At 44.1% G+C, this 21,545-nt stretch overlaps 2 protein-coding genes across 4 annotated transcripts in view; one reads left to right on the top strand and one right to left on the bottom strand.

Moving 5' to 3' along the window:
* LOC125620766 (borealin-2) overlaps positions 1-7,837 on the top strand; it is a 143,515-nt gene extending 135,678 nt beyond the window's left edge. Inside the window, exon 11 of the transcript XR_012664573.1 lies at positions 6,121-7,837. The gene's annotated coding sequence lies outside the window, so the exon portion shown is untranslated. The remainder of the gene's footprint in view (positions 1-6,120) is intronic.
* NETO2 (neuropilin and tolloid like 2) overlaps positions 1-21,545 on the bottom strand; it is a 50,253-nt gene that overhangs the window by 22,190 nt on the left and 6,518 nt on the right. For all 3 annotated transcript variants that reach the window (XM_048870605.2, XM_048870606.2, XM_048870604.2), the window contains exons 2-4: positions 9,821-9,877; positions 5,005-5,145; positions 1,355-1,603 (exon numbers count right to left, since the gene is read on the bottom strand). In XM_048870605.2, the coding sequence (XP_048726562.1) occupies positions 1,355-1,603; positions 5,005-5,145; positions 9,821-9,877 (447 nt within the window). The remainder of the gene's footprint in view (positions 1-1,354; positions 1,604-5,004; positions 5,146-9,820; positions 9,878-21,545) is intronic.

Genomic DNA, 21,545 nt, shown 5'->3' with positions numbered 1-21,545 from the left:
ATCCTCCCTGCTATTCCTGCCCCATGTAAATGATGGCTTAGAAGCCACAACATGGCCCTAGCTTTTGACTAATATGATGCATATTGGAGAAAGCAGCACAGTTTAAACGCTAGCCTTGCTACCCTCTTTTAAGCCATCTTAAATTTCTTTATCGTGTTCAGTTTCTTAAACTATGTTTGTGAGGAAGTTCTCAAGACTGGGTTAGCTTAGTGCTATTACGGAAAGTGATTGTGTGGTAAATAAAACTCTTACCATTCTTAGAGTTGTTAGATAGGCTGTATACAAGCTGTGAATCAGCAATTATGCTCTGTTGTTTCCAGGTTCTTACCATGATTTACAATTGCTTGTGTAGACAGGGCTACAGACTAATGCCTTCCATAGGCATGTTGCCCTCTTTGGAAAAAAATACATATTTACACTATTATACACATATGTTTTTCTTCACAGATTAAGGTGGCTCTGAAAAGGACCACAAATGGACCAACTGAGGCATCCTTACAAATGTGGATTTTTGACCAAATGTTAAGAACTCTTGAGTCCATGTGAAAACGTGTCAGATCTTATTATGAAGCTCTGAAATAATCAATAGTGATTTGATGGATACCAATTTTAATATGTTTAAAGAGTTACCACATAGTCTCAGTAACCAATTTTCAAACATTAGTTCAGTCCACTTAGTATCTCTTTAAACAAGACGACATGAGATGGGCATAGTCCACATCACAGACTAAAGGACTAAATCGGTCAGGTGCTGTGCAACCACTATGAGGTACTGAGCACCCTCCACTCCCAGACTGGCTATGCCTAGGATTCTTTGTGCATTCCTTCAGTGCTATTCTCGCACCCGTGCTAAAAAGTTTGGAATGGTAGTGTAGACTGGCTGCCGCTGTCGTCTTTGACATCACGTCAAGCTAACAGAGATGACATGGTGGGGAAATTTCCAGCGGCTAGTTTACACTAACATTCCTACTACAGCACCCATAGAGCTGTGCTGGTTGTAGAACAACTGTGGGAGAATTCCCTAAAGCCCTCAGCATTGACCTCTTTACTCTGAAAATTAGGGCCTGTAATTTTCCACCAGGTTTAGCTCCCCCAGTTTCAGCAACAGAGGAAGCTGTAGGGTTGACAGTGCTCAGATGTTTTTAGCCACCATGTTATCTAACCCTGCTCACAGCTATACCAGTCACGAAATACAGCTCCAAACTGCCAGTATAAACAGCTACTGAGTTCATGGCAGTAGATGGAACTGAGATTTTAAAGTCTTGAATTTGTACCTTGATATTAGTTTGAAATTCTGTCTGAGCAAAAACAACAACTAGACGATGTAAGAAGCTATTTAATAAGGTATCTTTACCTGGTATAAACGAATATTTTGCTTGAAATCCCTCTCCTTCTAGCTCCTCATCCGAAGTAAACTTTATCCACATAAACCTCCCTGTTGATCTAATTAGTGCAGGACTTTTCAGACCACAGTAACGATCGATGAGAGGGGAAAAACCAAAAGGTCCATCTCGAACTTCAACGTGATCAAATCGACATTCAAATGAGGGTTCTATGTAATAAGGTTCATCAAAGGTCAACTCAATTCTTTGGCGTGGAGCAGCTACAACACAATAAAAGTTTCAACACAGTATTAATTGATAATGTGTGAAACACTGACACTAGGCAGTGAAATAATGAAGCAACAAAACCCCAAAAAAGTGTAAAAATCAGAGGCATGTGACACTTCTCAAAGTCAGTCTAGTAAGCTTACTGAAGTAACTGACACCCTGTATAATTAGAATGCCTTCTGCATAATCAGGTAACCTTTGCATTTTTTCAGTAGGCTGTAAGGTTTTTATTATTTTAATACAAACATCACAAAGACCTCTACCCCCCACAAAAAGCTTAAAATTATCACCTCTAACATACATACACAAAACACATTTTAACAGCCTTAGTATTAAACTACAAAAATCAAATAAGTCAGTATTTTACAACTAATGGGGAGATAACACAGACAAGGCAGGGAGAGAAAGGGGAAAAAGATGGGCGGGGAGGGAGTCGAAAAGGAGGTCTTGACTGACGGCTGGGTCCTTGGTGTTCATTAGTCAAATGTTTCTGAAAATGAAGCCCAGATTTCTTCCAACTCACTGTTTTTCAAACTCTTCAACCACATGGGTGGAAGGTGACTCTCAATAGTTCTTTTCGTAACTGAATCTTTACTGAGAGTTTAAATAGCACCTACAATATACACCAGGATGCATATACACATTCATTATTCAAATGTGGGTGTCTAAAGTTCGACACCCAGGAACTTGATCTAAACCCCAATGGAGTCAAAGGGAGTCTCTGACTTCAATGGGCTTTGAATCAGGCCCTTCATCAGGCACAAAGTGCAAGTACCCAAGGTTCTTTTTTGTGCCTTTCTTGTGGCGCCCACCTACTCTGTGTATAGTTTGAAAATTCTTTGTTCTAGCAACAACACTGTATGGAATATGGGTGACCATTTATAAAATTTTTGATACCAATATCACAAAGTTGCAATGAATCTTACAAGATATGCCATGTAAGGTATCAGTGGAAAATTAATTAGCTAAATATGATAATCTTGTTTATATGTATATATATCATCTTTGTATCCTGAGTTATTATAACTTAATATATGAGATATATTTGAATCTCAAATTTGTGCTGTGTTTCTGGGTGACACCCCAGACAGATTGGAATCAGCAATATCCAGCCTGCCCTCGATGAGCCATGAAGCAATCAAGAAGAAGCCAGGGGCTACCTACACCTATGAGTCAGCAGGACACGTAGGAACATGCCTGTGGACAGGGGACTCCACATTCTTTTCCATGCCCATATGCTGTGAGCTTGTGTTTGGGACAAAGGATATACAAGCCACATGGCAAAGGATAAAAAATGGAGAAAATGCAGCTGCCTTTTTGTCTTCAATCCTGCTTCTCACCTCTGGAGTAACTTCTCTACAAAGATCAATAATATCTTGGTCCTTTGAATAAAGGACTGAGTGACCCATCCAACCTTTGGATGTGTTCCAGAGGGACTTCACAAGCCAGCCAACTCACCAATGCTGCTAAAAATCTTATATATGGACTCTGAAGTCATATGTATGTATCTGATTGCTTTCCATCATTTAACAACACTCCTCTTTCCTTTCTTTTATGATAAACTTTTATTTTAGATAGTAAAGGATTGGCTAGCAGCGTGGTATTTTGGGTAAGATCCAAACTAGTAGTGACCTGGCAAACTAGTAGTGGCTGGCCCTTTGGGGATCAGAAGAACATTCTGTATAGTGAGTAGAGTTTTAAACAAACAACTTCTCACTTTACTGGACCTATTTGCTGATTGGGAGCCAGAGATTGGGATGCAATAAAGAGGGCTGTGTGATTTAAAAGATTCTTGATAACCAGCGTGATGGATCAGGAGCACGGCGTGTAATTGGTTGGTTAATCTAACGACAATGTTAACCACCAATTTTGGGAGAATCTGCTCTCCTTTTTGCAGCCTGCCCTGGGTATTTTCATTGTGGGCTAACCTAGGCACCTCAAGTCACACTAGGTATATACTATACCAAATTAATCTTTTAGACTTTGACTTGTGGAGTAGAGAAGCAAGGAGCTGCTTTAACATCTACCAGCTGGCAGTGATACCTAAGGGACTATATACCACCTGAAAATTGCTGGAGAGCATTGTACTCGCCCATGCCCCCTCCACATCCTTGCACTGAGAGCTGTAGGGAGGGAGGCAGAGGAACCCGCTCTCTGCCTGTTGGGAACTCCCTCATGCCAGGGAAATTTCCCGCTAGGAGTCTGTGGCCAGTCTCAGCACATTCCACGTGGCCTGTGCAGGGCAAAGGGATCAGAGCATGGCAGAATATCTGCCTCAAAGTATATTCAGTCATAAATAAGACACAAAGGACCATAAATGCATTCAAGAGAAAACCAAATATACTATACTTATGGCTAAGACGCCACTGAAACTGAAAACTCACCACAGGATATTGTAAAGGAGACTTGCAGTGACACAGGAATACTTAGTTTCATCACTAGAGGTCTGAGGACAATCCCACTGAAGTCAGTGCGGGGGTGAGTGGGGGTCCTTCTATGGACTTAACTGGTTTTATATGAATCCCTATGAGAGGAATCTGTTCAGTGTGGCCCAAGTCCTGCAGTCCTTATTCAGCAAACTCTCACTGCAGTACATTTTTTGAGTTAATGGGATTTTTTTTTTGCCCCGTCACACACAACCTTAACGGGGAGCTCAGCCACACTGAAGCACCCTAAATCTGCAAATGAACAGGCTACAGGACAGTCAGATGCGTGTCTCCCTGTGGATACAGGCGAGCACAAGGTCAGCTTTGAGATTCTGTGTGACACCGAGTTGGATGAAGATGGGGATAGATACTGTCTTTTTGAAGTGGTGGAGATGGCAGAGTGTCCCTTTCAGAGTGCATTAGTATTGTAGATCATTGGTCTCCAGAGTGGGGTGTGCAAGACTCTCCCTGGGGGTGCACAGCAGGGGGAGCTCAGTCTTCGGCGGCACACCAGCGGCTGCTCGGCTCTCCCTGCTCCGTCTTCAGCTGCAGCTCTTTTTTTGCTTCCCCAGAGCTGGCCCTGGAGGTGCGTGATTCAAAAAGTTTGGAGACCCCTGCTGTGGATGATGTGACAGTGGGGAGGAAAGCTAAAGACTTCTCCTTTAAACTTGTTATTTCTATGCTTTCAAGGATTTGGGAGGGACCTGATACATCCCTAACTGTCACTAAATAAGGGCTTTGTGTTAATTCATAAATGTTTAAGTATTCCAGGAATTTGTAGTTACTGTTTTGCAGCCCAAACGTGTCCCCTCCTTACTCAGCCTAACATCTGCAGAAGCAAATGAACATATTACCAATATCGTCCAAGTAACTTTACTTAATATAAACAGAATAGCAGAACAGTTCCACTTCCTATACTTTCAACAGTAAGAATACAATACACCAAAGGAGGAAGAGGATGTTAGTACCTTCCAAAATGTAGATACACTCCTGGTTTGGTGGGTACAAATTAGGATAGTTTGGTGAAGCAAAATGGCCTCCATTGCTTGTCCGAACCCAGTTGTCACACTGTGTAGATGGTATGTGATTTACTCCAATATTCTGCCCACCTTTAAAAAGAAAAATCACACGTGTATACTACAAGAGACAAACAAAAACCATCCATTTGGAACAGTATATCTTAGGGTGTGGCACTAACTGTCAGAGGGAAGAGACAGCTGGTGCTACCTGCAGATCCTCTTATACTAGCCAGCTGTCCCTATTTAGCAAAGGGATTTTATTTCTGTAAAAAGCATATTATAGTTTAGCAGCATGGCAGATCCCATCCACTATTTTGGAATATCAAATCTGCATAGTTATTACTGAGAAGTGGTAAGGAACCTGTGATAAGAGTTAGAATCTTGAGTACATTCTTCTTTTCAAGTCAGTCACTGTGGCATGCAATACTGCTATACTCCTTTACAATGAACTAAAATGCTACAGAAACCCCCCCCACTCAATATTACCACCCAGTTTTCTTTCACGCTCATATGCAAGTTTGACCTATTAAAGTTAAAGGGCAAGGCTTAGCAGGACTGGACCCTTGATTTCTCTGTTCACATTACTGCTGTTGGCCTGATTCAGGATTGCACTCAAGCACATACGCTTGAATTAAGACCTTCATCTATAGTATGTGGTTCATTATAATATTTACAATGTTTAAAATAGTTATTGCTAAACATGGCAGTATTAATAATAAAACAAGTTGAAGTAATATTGCACTAGTGTCGAGAGGGTATGGCTACACTACGAAGTTAGGTCGATTTTATAGAAGTCAATTTTTAGAAATCGATTGCGTATGTCCACACTAAGCACATTAAGTCGGCGGAGTGCGTCCTCACTACCGTGGCTAGCATCAACTTACAGAGCAGTGCACTGTGGGTAGCTATCCCACAGTCTCTGCCGCCCATTGGAATTCTGGGTTAAGCTCCCAATGCCTGATGGGACAAAAACATCGTCGCGGGTGGTTTTGGGTACGTCATCAGGCGCCCCTCCTTCCATGAAAGCAACAGTAGACAATCGTTTCGTGCCTTTTTTCCGTGCAGACACCATACCACGGTAAGCATGGAGCCCGCTCAGCTCAGCTCACCGTCACCACTGCTGTTATGTCCTGGGTGTTGTTGTCAGCAGACGATGCAGTACAACTGCTAACCATCATCATCCATCGCTTCCGCAGCAACTCTGCTCTCCTGCTCTTGTAAATGAACTCCATCTCAATAGCAAATTTCTCCATGTTGTCGTCATCCACTGCAACTCTGCTCTCCTGGTGCCATGAATCCACCTCGCAGGTCCTCGTCGTTCTGTATAAATATCTCTTCTTGTGGCATCTGTCGTCATCCTCCGCTTCCGCTGCAACTCTGCTCTCCTGCAGACACCATACCACAGCAAGCACGGAGCCCGCTCAGCTCACCGCTGCTGTTGTGAGCATTGTAAACACCTCGCGCATTATCCTGCAGTATACGCAGAACTGGGCTAAGAGATGCCAGCACAAGGACGATTTTGATGAGGACATGGACACAGACGTTCCTGAAAGCATGTGCTGTGGCAATTGGGACATCATGGTGGCAGTGGGGCAGGTTGATACAGTGGAATGCCAATTCTGGGCCCGGCAAACAAGCACAGACTGGTGGGACTGCATAGAGTTGAAGGTATGAGATGATTCACAGTGGCTGCAAAACTTTCGCATGTGTAAGGCCACTTTCCTGGAACTCCGAGTTGTTTTCCCTCACCCTGAAGCGCAGGAATACCAAGATGAGAGCTGCCCTGACACTTGAGAAGAGAGTGGCGATAGCCCTGTGGAAACTTGCTACACATGACTGCTACCAGTCAGTCGGGAATCAATTTGGAGTGGGCAAATCTACTGTGGGGGCTGCTGTGATCCAAGTAGCCAATGCAATTATTGACGTTGTGTTATCAAGGGTAGCGACTCTGGGAAATGTGCAGGTCAGAGTGGATGGCTTTGCTGCAATGGGTTTCCCTAACTGTGGTGGGGCGATAGACGGAACGGATATCCCGATCTTGGCACCAGACCACCTTGCCAACCAGTATGTAAACTGCAAGGAGTACTTATCAGCGGTGCTGCAAGCACTGGCGGATCACAAGGGATGTTTCACGGACATCAGCATGGGATGGCCGGGAAAGATGCATGACGCTGGCATCTTTAGGAACTCCGGGCTGCTTGAGCAGCTGCAAGAAGGGACTTACTTCCCAGACCAGAAAATTACCATTGGGGATGTTGAAATGCCAATAGTTATCCTTGGGACCCAGCCTACCCCTTGCTCCCATGGCTCATGAAGCCGTACAAAGGCAGCCTGAACAGTAGTAAGGAGCAGTTCAACTATAGGCTGAGCAAGTGCAGAATGGTGGTAGACTGTGCCTTTGGATGTTTAAAAGCTCACTGTGCTGTTTGCTGACTAGGTCAGACCTCAGTGCAACCAAACATTCCCATTGTTATTGCTGCTTGTTGTGAACTCCATAATATCTGTGAGTGTAAGGAGAAGACGTTTATGGCGGGGTGGGAGGTTGAGACAAAATCGCCTGGTGTCTGATTTTGAGCAGCCAGACACCAGGGCTATTAGAAGAGCACAGCAAGGTGCGCTGTGCATGAGAGAGGCTTTGAAAACCAGTTTCATGACTGGCCGGGCTTTGGTGTGACAGTTGTTGTTTTTCTCCTTGATGCAAATCTGCTCCTTTTGTTGATTTTAATTCCCTGCAAACCAACCACCCTCCCCCCTTCGAAATAAAGTAACTATTGTTTTGAAACCATGCATTCTTTATTAAACAAAAAAAGGGAGATAACTGACAAGGTAGCCCGGGTTGGGTGGGGGAGGAGGGAAGGACCAGGCCACATTGCTTATTGTAGCCACACTACAAATCAAACTGTTTTAGTGACAGCCTTCTGTTGCTTGGGCCATCCCCTGGAGTGGAGTGGCTGGGTGCCCAGAGCCTCCCCCCACCACATTCTGGGGCATCTGGGTGAGGAGGATATGGAACTTGGGGAGGAGGTCAGGCGGTTCTACAATGGATGCAGCAGGGGGTCCGTGCTCTTGTTGGCTTTCCTTCAGCTGCACCAGACTCTTTATCATGTCCGTTTGCTCCCCCATTAGCCTTAGCATCACCTCCTGCCTCTGCTCTTCACGCCCTGCCTTTGCTCTTTGTGCTCACTTAATGCTTTCCTAGCCTCTAACACTGAATGCCTCCATGCATTCAGCTGTACCCTATCAGTGCAGGAGGACTGCATGAGCTTAGAAAACATGTCATTGTGAGTGCGGGTTTTTTTTTTTGTCTTCTAAGCTCCTTAACTTTCACACAGCACTGCTGTGTGTCCCTGTTGTGGCATCTCTACACTATGCCCTGTGAGATTTTGGCAAATATATTTGCATTTCTTCTTTTTGATCGGAGTTCGACCTGCACAGATGCTTCTCCCCATACAGCAATCAGATCCAGTGTCTCCCTTTTGGTCCATGCTGGAGCTTGTTTGCGATTGTTGGGGGGGACTACGTGGTCACCTGTGCTGCGGAGTTTGCCACACTGATCAAACAGGAAATGAAATTCAAAAGTTCCCAGGGCTTTTCCCGTGTACCTGGCTAGTGCATCAGAGTTCAAAGTGCTGTCCAGAATGGTCACAATGGAGCACTCTGGGATAGCTCCCAGAGGCCAATACTGTTGATTTGCATCCGCACTACCCCAAATTCGACCTAGCAAGGTTGATTTTAGCATTACTCCCCTCACCGGGGAGGAGTACAGAAGTCGATTTTAAGAGCCCTTTAAGTCGACGGAATGGGGTTGTTTGTGTGGACGCATTCATTTTAAAATTGACCTAATGTGGCTAAATTCGACCTAACCCTGTAGTGTAGACCAGGCCTAGAAAACTATGATCCCTGCCCTGAGGTTAATTGGTTTGATAAACTAAGATACCATACCAGATCACTCCCTGGAGCTATGCACACAGAAGGGGCCCTCCAGGCATAGATGTCCCTGCCACCTCTCTACCATCTTAACACCATGGATATCCCTTGGTGGAGTTTAAAATCTGCAGGCTTGGAAAGGGTAGGGCAGGACAACTGGGTTTCTGCTAGATCCTCCCATTCTCACAGGGGAAACAACCATAATGTACTTATGCAATTTTCCCTTATACACTGGAGAACTGGGCTTTTGAGGGGGATTCTATGGTGAAAGGAGTTCCTAGCAGCCTCTAGTAGGTCCCTCCAAAATAGATAAGAATCTTGGGAGAATTCTGGAGACTGAATTCGGCAGAAGAAGTCAAAAGAAATTCTGCAAGTGTCAACTCGGAGAAATTCTCTCTCTCCTCTTATTCCAATTTAAGGGAGAAACTGGCTTGTAATGCCATTTGCCTCTTCCCTACCCCCAAATGGGGATTATCTCCTAACATTTTGAGGGAATGCAGACATATTAAAAAAATTGGAAAGGCTTGCTGACATACACAAAAAATGGAGGGCTCTGTACTGTTTTGTTCTACCTATAAGGACTGAACTGATCTGGATATGAAAAAGATAGTTGGTTATTTGCAGTTAACTATTTTTTATTTTCATTAAGAGTTGTATTCATTTGGCAAAATGAAATGCAATAAATAAGGAAAAATATATATAAAAAACTGAAGTAAATCTTACAAAGTGAAATATCCTAATGAGAAAGCATTTTGGATTTCCCGTATCTACCTAACTTACTTTATTTACAATTACAAAAAACAAATTTCTTTTAAAGAAAATCATGTCAATACTGTACCTTGTGTCTTCTGTGCCACAGCAATCCCTTCCACTACAAGTATTGTTATTAACAACACTGGTGAGAGAAACAGAACAAGTAAGACATCAGTAATGAAAGCAGAAACCAGAAGTCTTTTTCTGCAGCCCTTACTCAGGCAACACCTAAATGAATCCAAATCACGAGTCAAAATACACATACCGGTTTATTAAAAGCAAATCAGTTATTTTAATTCCTAGGAAACTTAGTGCTCGTGAAAAGTGCTGGATTTACAGTCCTGAAGATAAAGGACTTTAATCTACTTTTGAGACAAAGAAGCTACTCAACATTCAGAGCCCTAGGGATGTTCCATATAGAAGTAGAAATTGAAGCATCTGGTATTTTCTTTGACAAAATCTTATTTACAAGGAACATACAAAATCCTGCTCCTCTGAATGCAGGAGGAATCAAGAACACAAACCCCAAGCCTCTGTTGCCAATATCAGACCCAAAGTACTGTTTAGTTTTCCCAGGGTCACTGTGCATACAGGCTAATGCTTGGCCTTCTTGCCTCTCTCTGTTCTAGTCTGTTCTCAGTTTGTGTGTTCTCTCAAACCCTTCCCTGCCACACACCCCTGCTATTCACAAAGCCCAGTGGCTATGGGCTAGTTTCTGGGCAGACTAAGGGTACGTCTGCATTATAAAGAAAAACCTATAGCACCAACTCTCAGAGTCCAGCGCAATTGACTTGGGTTTTGCTATTTTTTAGCCGCACAGCTATGTAGATGTTCCCACTCAGGTTGGCCCCTGGGCTCAGCCACCCATCACCATCAGCAGATTTCAGAGCCCAGGCTCCAGACCAAGTGGGAACATCTATATTGATGTTTTTAGCCCTGCAGCTCAATTGACTCGGACTCCAAGGTTCAGTGCTCCAGGTTTGTTTTTTTTTGATGTGTATACATAGCCTAATATTGAGCAGCATGGTGTTACTGTGTTTGGAGGACGGATTGCAATTATGCCACTATAAGGGCAGCCGTTTCTGTCTAAACTAGCATTAATGATGCACAATACAGTGGTACAGAGTTTTACTCTGAATGGGTGCAATTGCTAGAGCTCACAACCTTTGTGCACCACTGCAAGCACTCATATATGCTAATAAATTGTGTTACTAGTGTGGCAGATGCTTGCACCATTAGCCTTTTCAAGTATAGGCTTGTTCCATGTTCTCTATTTGTATAGCCCCCCCAAATACAACTGTCGGATGAGGTCACCTTTGCTTCTCAAATTGCTTGTCTGTGGTCTTTAGGCTTTTCCCATGCATCATGTGAGTTGCAGCATGAGCATCAACAGCACCTATGGAGAAAGGATTCTAATCCAGGTCTCTGAGTGAGGCCTGAATGGGGCTTTGGCCTCAGAGTGGGGGAGGTCTGGAGTTTAAGGATAATTTACCTCACCTGGGACAACTCAAGAATGGAATATTCCTAAACATATTCATAGGCCACAAGAAGTAAAAGTAAAGTAAAACCAAGCATATTAGAAAAAGTGAGGGGAAAATATTCCAACAAACCAACCAACCATTTAAAAAAAGCAGAATCATCTTTGGGCATGTATACACTAGAAATTTTTGCCACCGCAAATTACATCATCTTAAAGTTGCTGCAGTTAGTATACCACTTGTGCATGTGCATACTTAACTCCTTGTGTCAGCGCTGTGTGTACTCACCAGGAGTGCTTGTGTTGACGAACAGTGGATACGTATCAGCACACTGTCTTCTGGGAAATGTTGGCAATGCATGGTGGGGCAGAAACGAGTCACACGGATGACTGGGAGCAAGGGGTCAGTTTCCTAGCATGCAACTTTCACCATCCCAAAATGTCATCTACATCCATGATATTTTCCCCCTTTTAAAAAATCCCAAACACCTGTGTGACCATTCTTGCTATCCGCCATTTAAGACCGACGCGTAGAGTCCGCACAGCTCTGCATTAATGTCACAAGCGTTGCAAGCACAAGATGCACGATCCTCTAGTATTGGCAGAGCTGCAACAACAACAGAATTGGGGGGGAACATGACAATTTCATGGAGGGCAGATGGCTGTGGGACATAGGGAGAACCAATTCAAGGTGGTTGTTGGTGTTTCTGGAGCAACTGCAGGTGGTTGAGTGCTGCTTACGGGCCCAAGAAGCAAGCATTGACTGGTGGAATTGCATCATAATACAGGCTTTGGATGATGAGCAATGGCTGCAGAACTTTCTGATGTGTAAAGCTACATTCCTGGATGCATGTGCCAAGCTCACTCCAGCCCTCCCGCACAAGGACACCAGAATGAGAGTGGCACTGACACTGGAGAAGTGACTGAAAATTCCACTGTTGAAACTCGCAACACTGGATTGCTACCAGTCAGTGGGAAACCATTTTGGAGTTGGAAAATCCACATGGGGGGGGGAGGTCAGTGTCATGCAAGCGTGCAGAGCCAGAATTCATCTCCTGCTACATAGGACTGAGATTCTCAGCAACGTGCAGGACATAGGGGATGGATTTGCAGCAGTGGAGTTCCTGAATTGAATTAGATGGCACTCATATCCCTATTTTGGCACCACACTACCTTGCCACAGGGTGCCATCAACAGAAAGGGCTACTTTTCTATGGTTATGCAAGCATTGGTGGATCACCAGGGATGCTTCACCAGCATCAATATGGGTTGGTCAGGGATGGTGCATGACGCTCACATGTTTAAGAACTGTGACTGTTCAGAAAGCTACCACCAGGGACTTGCTTTCCCAACCAGTGGATTACCACTGGCGATGTTGAAATGCTAATAGCAAACCCGGGGGAGCCAACCTACTCCTTGGTGCCCTGGCTCATGAAGCAGTACACCAGCCACCTTGACAGCAACAAGTAAAGATTTAACTCTGGCTCAGCAAGTGCAGGATGACAGTTGAATGCACTTTCAGTAGACTGAAGAAATGCTTGCATTGTTTAAGATTGATTCTCAGTGGAAAAAAAAACCATCCCAATGGTTATAGCTGCCTGCTGTGTCCTGCATAATATCTGTGAAGCAAAGGGAGAAAGTGTCACCTCAGTGGAAGTGGAATGGCTGTCTGCTGAGTTTGAGCAGCGAGATACAAGGGCTACTAGAATAGCTATATTTGGTTGGGGAGTCTTTGAAAGAGCCCTTTAACAGTAAGCTACAATAATTCATTGTGGTGTATTGTGCTCTACTTGTCCCTGCGGTTTGATGACTGGTTAGGAATTGTGTGGATCATGGGGCAGATCTATGAATATAACAGAATCAAGGCACCTATTAATTTTTATGGTGTACATTTAAGATGGTATTTGTTACTGATCCTACGAGTTGTGTCATACTCAACAATAATTAGAGCGTTCTTTCAGTACTGGTAGACATTCTGCAGCATATGTTGGGAATGTATAAAGATTAATTCTTTTCCAAACAATAGAATTTTATTGAGTAACAAAAACAGGGCAAAAAAAAATTCTGTGCAAGTTAAAAGCAAATACATTAAAACTTAATAAATGTATGGAACAGAGCTAAAGAAGGTGAAGGAACATTCATGTCCATTTTAGATACACACACTGATCTGTGAGAACCCTGGTTGCAGTATGTGAAGTCAGCAGAGTCACAACAGAAAGTGAAAGTTAAGATTTAGAACTCCATTCCCTTACTCCCTAAAGTTTTAAATTAGACATGCTTATTGACACTTCTATGACTGTAGGGCAACGGTACTGAATACTGGCACCATTTTCCACAGGCGGTAGAAATTTTAGCTGATACCTTACTCGACGGTGACAAAGGCACAGAGAGCACAGCTGCTACTGGCTTCCAGAAGGCACCTGCGTCCATATGTTGCTAGCCCGTTTACTGCAATGTTGCCCAAAGTTATCTCCAACTGGCATGGGAATGCATCCTACTGAGGAGAGAGAATAAGGTAGCCATCCTTAGAAGCCTAAGGGACAGGATTGCAGAGTACCTCCATGAAAGTTTCATCGAGATCTCTCAGGAGGATTCAAGAGACATCCCTGCATACATAAACAGCTCCGCATGGCCCTCCCCTCTAATTGTACAGGGGACTGAGAAGCAGATAAAAACCTCTAACTCTCTTTGTTTTGGTGCTACCTCTTCTAGTAGGAGTAAATTAATGAAAAGTTGATAGCTGTGTCCTGTTAAGTTGGGGGTACCATCAGCATAGGTGCCAACTCTGGGGGTGCTCTGCACCCACCACCAGCCAAGCTCCCCTCCCCTACTTCCTCCTCTCCCTCCGCCTGAGTGCCACATCCCCACTCCTCCGCCTACCTCCCAGCATTTCCCGGCCACTGCCAAACAACTTCGGGGTGGGGTGGGGAGAAGGAGCGGGAACGTGGCATGCTCAGGGGAGGTGGTGGGAAGAGGCGGGGCTGGCGCTGGCATGGTCAACTGGGCAGTTTTGTGCAACCATGGAGGGCTTCTAAGATGTGCTCTCCAACCTGGGCAATCCGGAAAAGGCATTTTAAAAATTCATAGGGTTTTAAAGGGTGGAAGGAAGGGCTTCCTGTATCTGTGACCCCTCAGCAGCAGAGTTCACAATTGTGACAAGACCAGTCAGAGTCAAACATTGTGGGACAGCTGCTGGAGGACTGTTAGGGTCAACATAGGTAATGCAGAGTCTACCCTCGCACTGCATCAACCTCAGTACATCAACCATGGCTCAATGCCGCTTGAAGAGGTGGTGTTACTGTGTTGCCGTAACACGGCACTTACATCAGTGGGAGACAAATTTAGGTATACGCATGTGCAAAACTAGGTTGACGCAAGGCAGCTTATGTCAAACTAACTTTGTAGCACAGACCAGGCCTCAGTCCTAACCCTGTGTAGTAGCTCAGCCAGCCGAGGCATAATCTCGCCATTCCAGAACAATGAATTGCATTTACTCAGAGGTTTGTCATCTTTCATGAGGCTCTCCCCACCACCCTCCTGTCAACATACCAGCAGCTCAGTGGCTCACACTGAATCAGCCTTTCCCCACCTCCCCCTTGTGATTTTCCCCACATTGTTTTCTACACAGCTGCCAGTTGTAAGCTTTGAACTCTTAGACATGGTCAGGGTGGGTTTGCATTGGCATGTAAGCTAGGAGGTCATAGATCATATTCACACAGATACCACCTGAATGTTAGCAATGTAATCTGTCCCCAAAGCCTGATTATAGGTTCTGACTTTATTCAGGGTTATATGCATCTCTGCTCTCCATCTCCTATCACTTCCCATAATAATTTACCTATACAGGTACCTGCCTTCCCTCACAGACAACAGTTTTTCCCCCTGCTGGGCTGGATCATTACTGTGTAGCCTTTTGTGTCCCAACTGATTTATGAATCTTTCAAACGAGGGTACCATTCCTAGAGGCATCTCTGCCTCCCCTGGATTAATTCAGTCAATAGGACAGACTCGTCCATAGCCTCCAAATCCCCGTGTGTACAGTGATTCCATATTGTCATTAATATGAATCTATAACAAATATAATTTCCCAACAGACGGTATCCCATATGTTACAGATGGTAACAGCCCTTGATCACAACTTATCTGCCTTGGACTTGGAAGAGGCATTATAGAGAAGAAAGTCTATAGCCCATTATTGGTCCCCAGAGCCAAGTTTTTCCACTAGTTAATTATTTAAAAAAAATTAAACTCACACACAAAAAAAGCTATATTTTTGACATCTTAGTTTTCAGAGTCTACGTTGTCGATCTAATGGTATTTACTATCTCTTGTACAGGACAAACTCCATTCTGTTTTCATATCGTTTGGGTCTTTTTTTTATATCTTTTTAAATTGTGAAACTCAAGGACATGTAAATGTTCTACAGAGAGACTAACGATAATGCATATTTTTGTTCCAGATATATATTTGAACTCTAACCTGTTACAATTTTTCTCCACAAAAGCTTGACAGCTGCTATAAAATTATCTTGATTTTGATAATTTCTCTTCTATATTGTCTATAGGAACAGGAGTGCTAAACTGAACTTGGCTTGTATCTCTGTATTAGGTGTAGTTCCACAATTCCATGTTAATAATATATCCATGCTGTACTACTGAATTTATGGTCTCCTCTAAAAGATGCAGCATGTCTGAGCTTCTGCTGGGTAAGGATGCAGCAATCTCAGAGAAATCAATTTTACCCCAGTTTTTATAGCTTTGTACTTCTTCCTACAACACAAAAATTGGACAGAGTTTTTTTCAAAAAGAATGAATCACATATCATTAGAAAAATAGAGACTTTTCATAATTAATTCAGTATTTCAGACAGCCAGTTTCTCTCTTTTTAGGTACAGATATCTACTATGGCTGTCACTTTTATTATACGCCTTTCCCCCAGCCTTTAAAAAAGAATCAGTGGGTGTCAATGTTTATTTCAGTGGTACTTGCTCAGCGCGTCACTTGCATTCTGAATGAAGACAAAACTAGGCTCTATATTTCAGTGCCACTATCCAGTGATTTCCCTTCTTTAAAGGGTGCTGTTACAGAAACAAACCTCCTGGAGATTTAAAAACTTTGATTGGTTTTCACTACAGCTCATGCTGATTCTATAAATAGTTGACAGCTCTGTGTGCACGTGCGTGTAAGAGAACAGGGCACATATTCTGCAGAACAACATGAATAAGTAGCAAATAAGCTGGCAATTACAGCAGAAAAGTGGGTTAGACCAGCAGTTTTCAAACTTTTTGAGTAGAACCCTCTCTTTGAGTTACAATTTTTGGTTGTGCCCCCCCTCAACCCAGACAAAACAGACCCACAGCCAGGGTGGCCCACGAAGGTGAATGGGGGGTGGATGTGGCACTCCCTCCCCAAGCCCCACAGAATATTCCTCTGTGCCCCCCTAAAGGGGCACTAGGTGCACCCCACACCCCAAAAACCTCTGGGTTACATAGACATTTGCTTGCATTTACTTAATATAGGGCCACACTCCCCCTTTCCATTCATTCCTTATCCCTCCCTATCTTTCTTTCTTACCTTCTTCCTCTTTACCCTTATTCCTTTCATCTCTTGCTATCAGAGACTCTCAGTCCTTGCAGATATTTACAAGGCATCCTTTCACTGTTCCTCCTACCTCTGGTAATTATATAAGGGAGAAGGAGCCTCAGAGATGGAACCACATCAGCAGCGAAGACCCAGTTCTCTCAGGCAGCAGTTCTCAACTGGGGGTCTGCAGCCCCCGGGGGTCCGCAAACTGGTTTCAGGGAGTCTGTGAAGCAGGGTCAGTGTGAGACTGGCTGGGGCCCCAGGCAGAAGCACCGAGGCCCTCCCCCCGAACCTGCAGGACAGAAGCCCCAAGCTAGAGAAAATCCAAGCTCCTGTTGGAAGGGGCATTAGTGAGATAGATCGTTCTGAACTAGTCTCCCAGTATGGCATTTAGGGCTCAGAGCCACCATTTGGAGAAGATCTAAAGAGGTCCTGACTACTTGCATTAAAGGTCTCATGCCATCTTCCAAAAACAAGGCAGTTAAATTCCAATTTATCAAAGATAACAGTCATTACACTGTATCTGACTGAAGTGCCCTGCTTTTATAGTAGGACACAGTACTATTCTTTCCTTCCTTTTTTAACCTATTATGTAGAGTTGCTCTGCACCAGAAAGAGCTGCATTTCAGTGGGAGTGCAAAATGAATTCATTATAGTATATAACCCCAAATTCCACTCTGATGCACACTGTACAAGGGAGTAACTGTCTACAAATACTGGGTGTATGTGGCTAGTGCATATGATTAGTTTCTCCACACCAATTCAAGACCACATTGTACAGATCTCAAGGATTTGGTTTTTTAGACGGTCATGGTTGGTTGTGGGACACCTAATAGAAGGAAGTAGGGGATGGGAGGCAGCTGCTTTAGGGGATGCTCCCCTGATAACCCTACAAATCTTTAGTTAGTAAAGATCAGAAAAGTTAATGCTACTTTGAGACAGCATCAATTCTGCCCCATGATGTGTAAAACCCAAGAGAGGCTGCTGGGGAACCACTGGCAGTATCGCTATTGAGCCAGCCACACTTCCAGTGGGGAAGAGAGGACTGCAAAGGCACTTCCATTGTACATGGATCTGGCATTTTCTGCAAATCTCAGTTCCCTGGTTGTGAAAGGCCATGTTGCCTGCTCATTCGACAGCAGGAGTCACATCATTACCAAAGGAAAAAAGACAAGTAATAGATCGCACACATTAAAGAGGGCTGTGAGCTTTTGTTTTGTTTTCCTATCACTACTTTTTCTTTTTTCTCTCCTTCCTGACTTTGCATGGAATCATTTAGCCACTATAGCTTTGGGATTCTTCAGCAGAGAAGGCATTATGATATATATTTTTATTCATTACTACTACTCAGGTTTTTTAACAGGCCTGTGTTGTGTTATCAAAATATTCATCTGAAATAAATTTTAAAAATGCATTGTTGGAGGGGGAGGGGAATGGCTTCTTTGTTAGCATTTTGTTGAATCATTTTAGAGAATGTACAAGAGATGAAAAATAAAATATTTGTTTCTTTATTGAAGTACAGAGAGTTAAAGTCACAAGCATCTGGCATCTTTGTATATTAAAAATAAAAATTTAAGTAACTCAGTTTTGCTCTAAAATAGATTGCAAGAACAAACTGAGTACTGAAGGACAGTGCTTAAAGAGATATGAGTGCATTGGGCACTTGATTTGACATATGCCTGTTCCTATCTGGTGAGAAGCATCCTCCTGATTCTACAGGCACAGCTCCGCACTCCCATCTGCTGCATGGCATATCTCACCTCTGTGTTTACTGTGTGCTCTGGGGATTTGCACATACAGAGCCAGCAAAGAGCAGAGATGAGAATCTGCCATGTGGCTCTGAAAGCAGAATCTTACATCAATAATGTCAATGCGGAATCTGCACATGCAGGGAAATCTGAATATCAATCTTGAGAGCAGCCATGCAGACCTGAGAAACAGTATGGAAAAATTCTATTTTTAAAAGAAACACTTTGTCACTTAAAGAATATTCTACCTATATCAACTATTAGCGGTAGATATGCCCAATGACCTGTGATGGGATGTTAGATGGGGTGGGATCTGAGTTACTACAGAAAATTCTTTCCTGGGTGTCTGGCTGGTGAGTCTTGCCCACATGCTCAGGGTTTAGCTGATTGCCATATTTGGGGTTGGGGAGGAATTTTCCTCCAGGGCAGATTGGCAGAGGCCCTGGGGGTTTTTCGCCTTCCTCTGCAGCGTGGGGCACAGGTCACTTGCTGGAGGATTCTCTGCACCTCGAATTCTTTAAACCACGATTTGAGGACTTCAATAGCTCAGACATAGGTTAGAGGTTTGTTACAGGAGTGGGTGGGTGAGATTCTGTGGCCTGCATTGTGCAGGAGGTCAGACTAGATGATCATAATGGTCCCTTCTGACCTTAAAGTCTATGATTCTATGATTCTATCTAGTGGTAGTCAGGATCCTAGGGATAAGAGTGATGCAGACACTGCTTACTGAAGGGTTCACTGTTTTATCTCCACGCTAGACCTTCTGTGCCAGGAAGTACCAGATATACATATAGCACAGACACAGTAACTGGTGAAACACAGGTCATAGATGTTACAGAGAGCCTTGCCAGGAGGTCTACTATTCTCTAACAGATACAGCAAAGAATAGCACATGCTTAATCCTAATGGAAACCACTTCTCCCCCTTTGGGAGCAAAGCTTTTGCATATACATAAATCTAGCTAATTTGGTCTGTGAAACTAACATTAATCCTAGCACGCTGTAACTGCTAAGAGGACTACCATAGCACACACATCCATTGATTTTTCTATCTATGTCCAACATTAATTTTAGCTGTTAACGTAGTGGGGGCATTTACTGTACACAATATCCCTTCTCCTTCCCTCCTCTTCTCCTTGTAGTAGCTCCTAGAAGCCCTAACCACCATTCGTCCCATGGTGCTATGCACTGTACAGATACCCAGTAAGACAGTCCCTACCTGGAAGGCATACCGTCTAAATAGACAAGAGTCCAGGGGAAGGTAAACAGACACACTGTGGAGTTTGATGAACAGATATCCTGAACACGGGGTCATCTCTTTTCCTTTCAGAAAGCTGGTCTGTGCACAAATGGCCTGCTTCATGCTGTGTTTAGCTCAGGAAACGGACAAGTGGTAACATCTGGGTCAGTAAGAATTCCCAGTCTACTGCCTCATAATTACATTGATTCTTACGGTTTACCTAATGCACAGTTTCCCCATTTTCTTGTGGTCTCACAACATATTGCAAGCTGTTGAATGAGTAGGCATCAGAGCAGGTGACTAGAGTTTACCCCATGAGTAAGTAGCTCTAGTGGTTTATATTGGTTTTCTATGTTGCACAGCTCTATGTGGCAAGGGAATGACAGAATATGGTAGTAGTTGAGCAGGTGTGAACCAGGGGAAGATAAGTCTTTGCTGGTTTGTCATTCACCTCTGCCTCGAGCAGGAGTGGGCAAAATATGGCACACAGGCTGGATCCTGACCATCTAACATTTCTGTCCAGCCCGCCAGGCTGTTTGGCTGCCCCCTCACGATCTCCAGCGCAGCGGGGAGCTCAGGCAGGCTGCCTGAATGCCATGGCCCCAATGGGAGCTGTGAGGATGGTGCTAAGGGCAGCGCACAGAGCTGCCTTCCTCCCACCACCAGGGGTGCACAGAGACATGCCAGCAGCAGCTGGCCACTTCTGGGAGTGGCGTGTGGCCACGGCAGGCAAGCAGCCTGCCTGAGCCCTGTTGTGCTGCCAGCCAGGAGCCACCTGTGGTAAGTGCCTCCTGGCCAGAGCCTGCTCTCGCACCCTCTCCCACATCCCCAACACCCTGCCCCAGGTCAGAACCCCCTCCTGCACCCAAACTCCCTCCCAGATCCCACACCCTCACCTGCACCCTAACACTCTGTACCAGCCCAGAGCTCCCTCCTGCACCCAAACTCCCTCCCAGATCCCGCACCCCTCCATTAATATAGTGGCAATGTGCGGCCCATGATGACTTACCAAAACTCGTGGAGTGGCCCCCCCTGCAAAAATTATTGCCCACCCCTTGCCTAGAGTGAATCAAGTTTTCAGACTTTTTTTTTTAATTTTATTTTGCACTACAAAAGCCTTATATCAAAAGTGAGCTTCATCAGCTTGGAAAGCTACTAGCACCTTCCCAAAATGCCAACTTCGGCAAGAATAAGGCATGCCAGTGAGATGTTTGAATGCACCCAGAGTTTTGTACATACTCATGTTGCAGTTACATGTCACTCCAGTTATTTCCAGGATAATTCCTCTCAAGACAGCTAGAGAGGCAAGTGGGAGCTCACTGAAAGCAAGTTAACTGGTTTCAGGGAGTAAATACAGTTCTCCCAACCTCCTTTACTCAAAACCAGTGGCAGATCAAGCCAAGCCTGAATGGATAGACTAATCCACATTTCTAATGGTCACCTTCAGTTTTCCTCAAGAGGGACAGCAAAATTTCTTACTCCCTCCTCCCCCAGAAATACACAAGCATCTGTAGGGTGCCTTGTTGTTTCAGTCAATGCAGTCCTGTTTACCCTTGACACATCCACAAGCATATCCTCTGTTGGAAGAAGAAAAACGTTCAGCTTCCAAACATGGGCTTTATTTTGTGAATGCATTTTTGTTCATTGTTTCTTCAGGCTGCCTGTGGCAGTGGGCTGCTGGGAAGGCTGCATATACATGATGTGCTGGCAAGGGGGCCCCAGAAAATTACTTGTTAAAATTCTGCCATCAAATTAAAGGGATGT

The sequence above is a fragment of the Caretta caretta genome, chromosome 12, assembly GCF_965140235.1.
Source record: "Caretta caretta isolate rCarCar2 chromosome 12, rCarCar1.hap1, whole genome shotgun sequence".
Lineage (NCBI taxonomy): Eukaryota > Metazoa > Chordata > Testudines > Cheloniidae > Caretta > Caretta caretta.
Note: the sequence above shows the minus strand (reverse complement) of the source record. Positions and strands in the feature narration are given on the sequence as shown.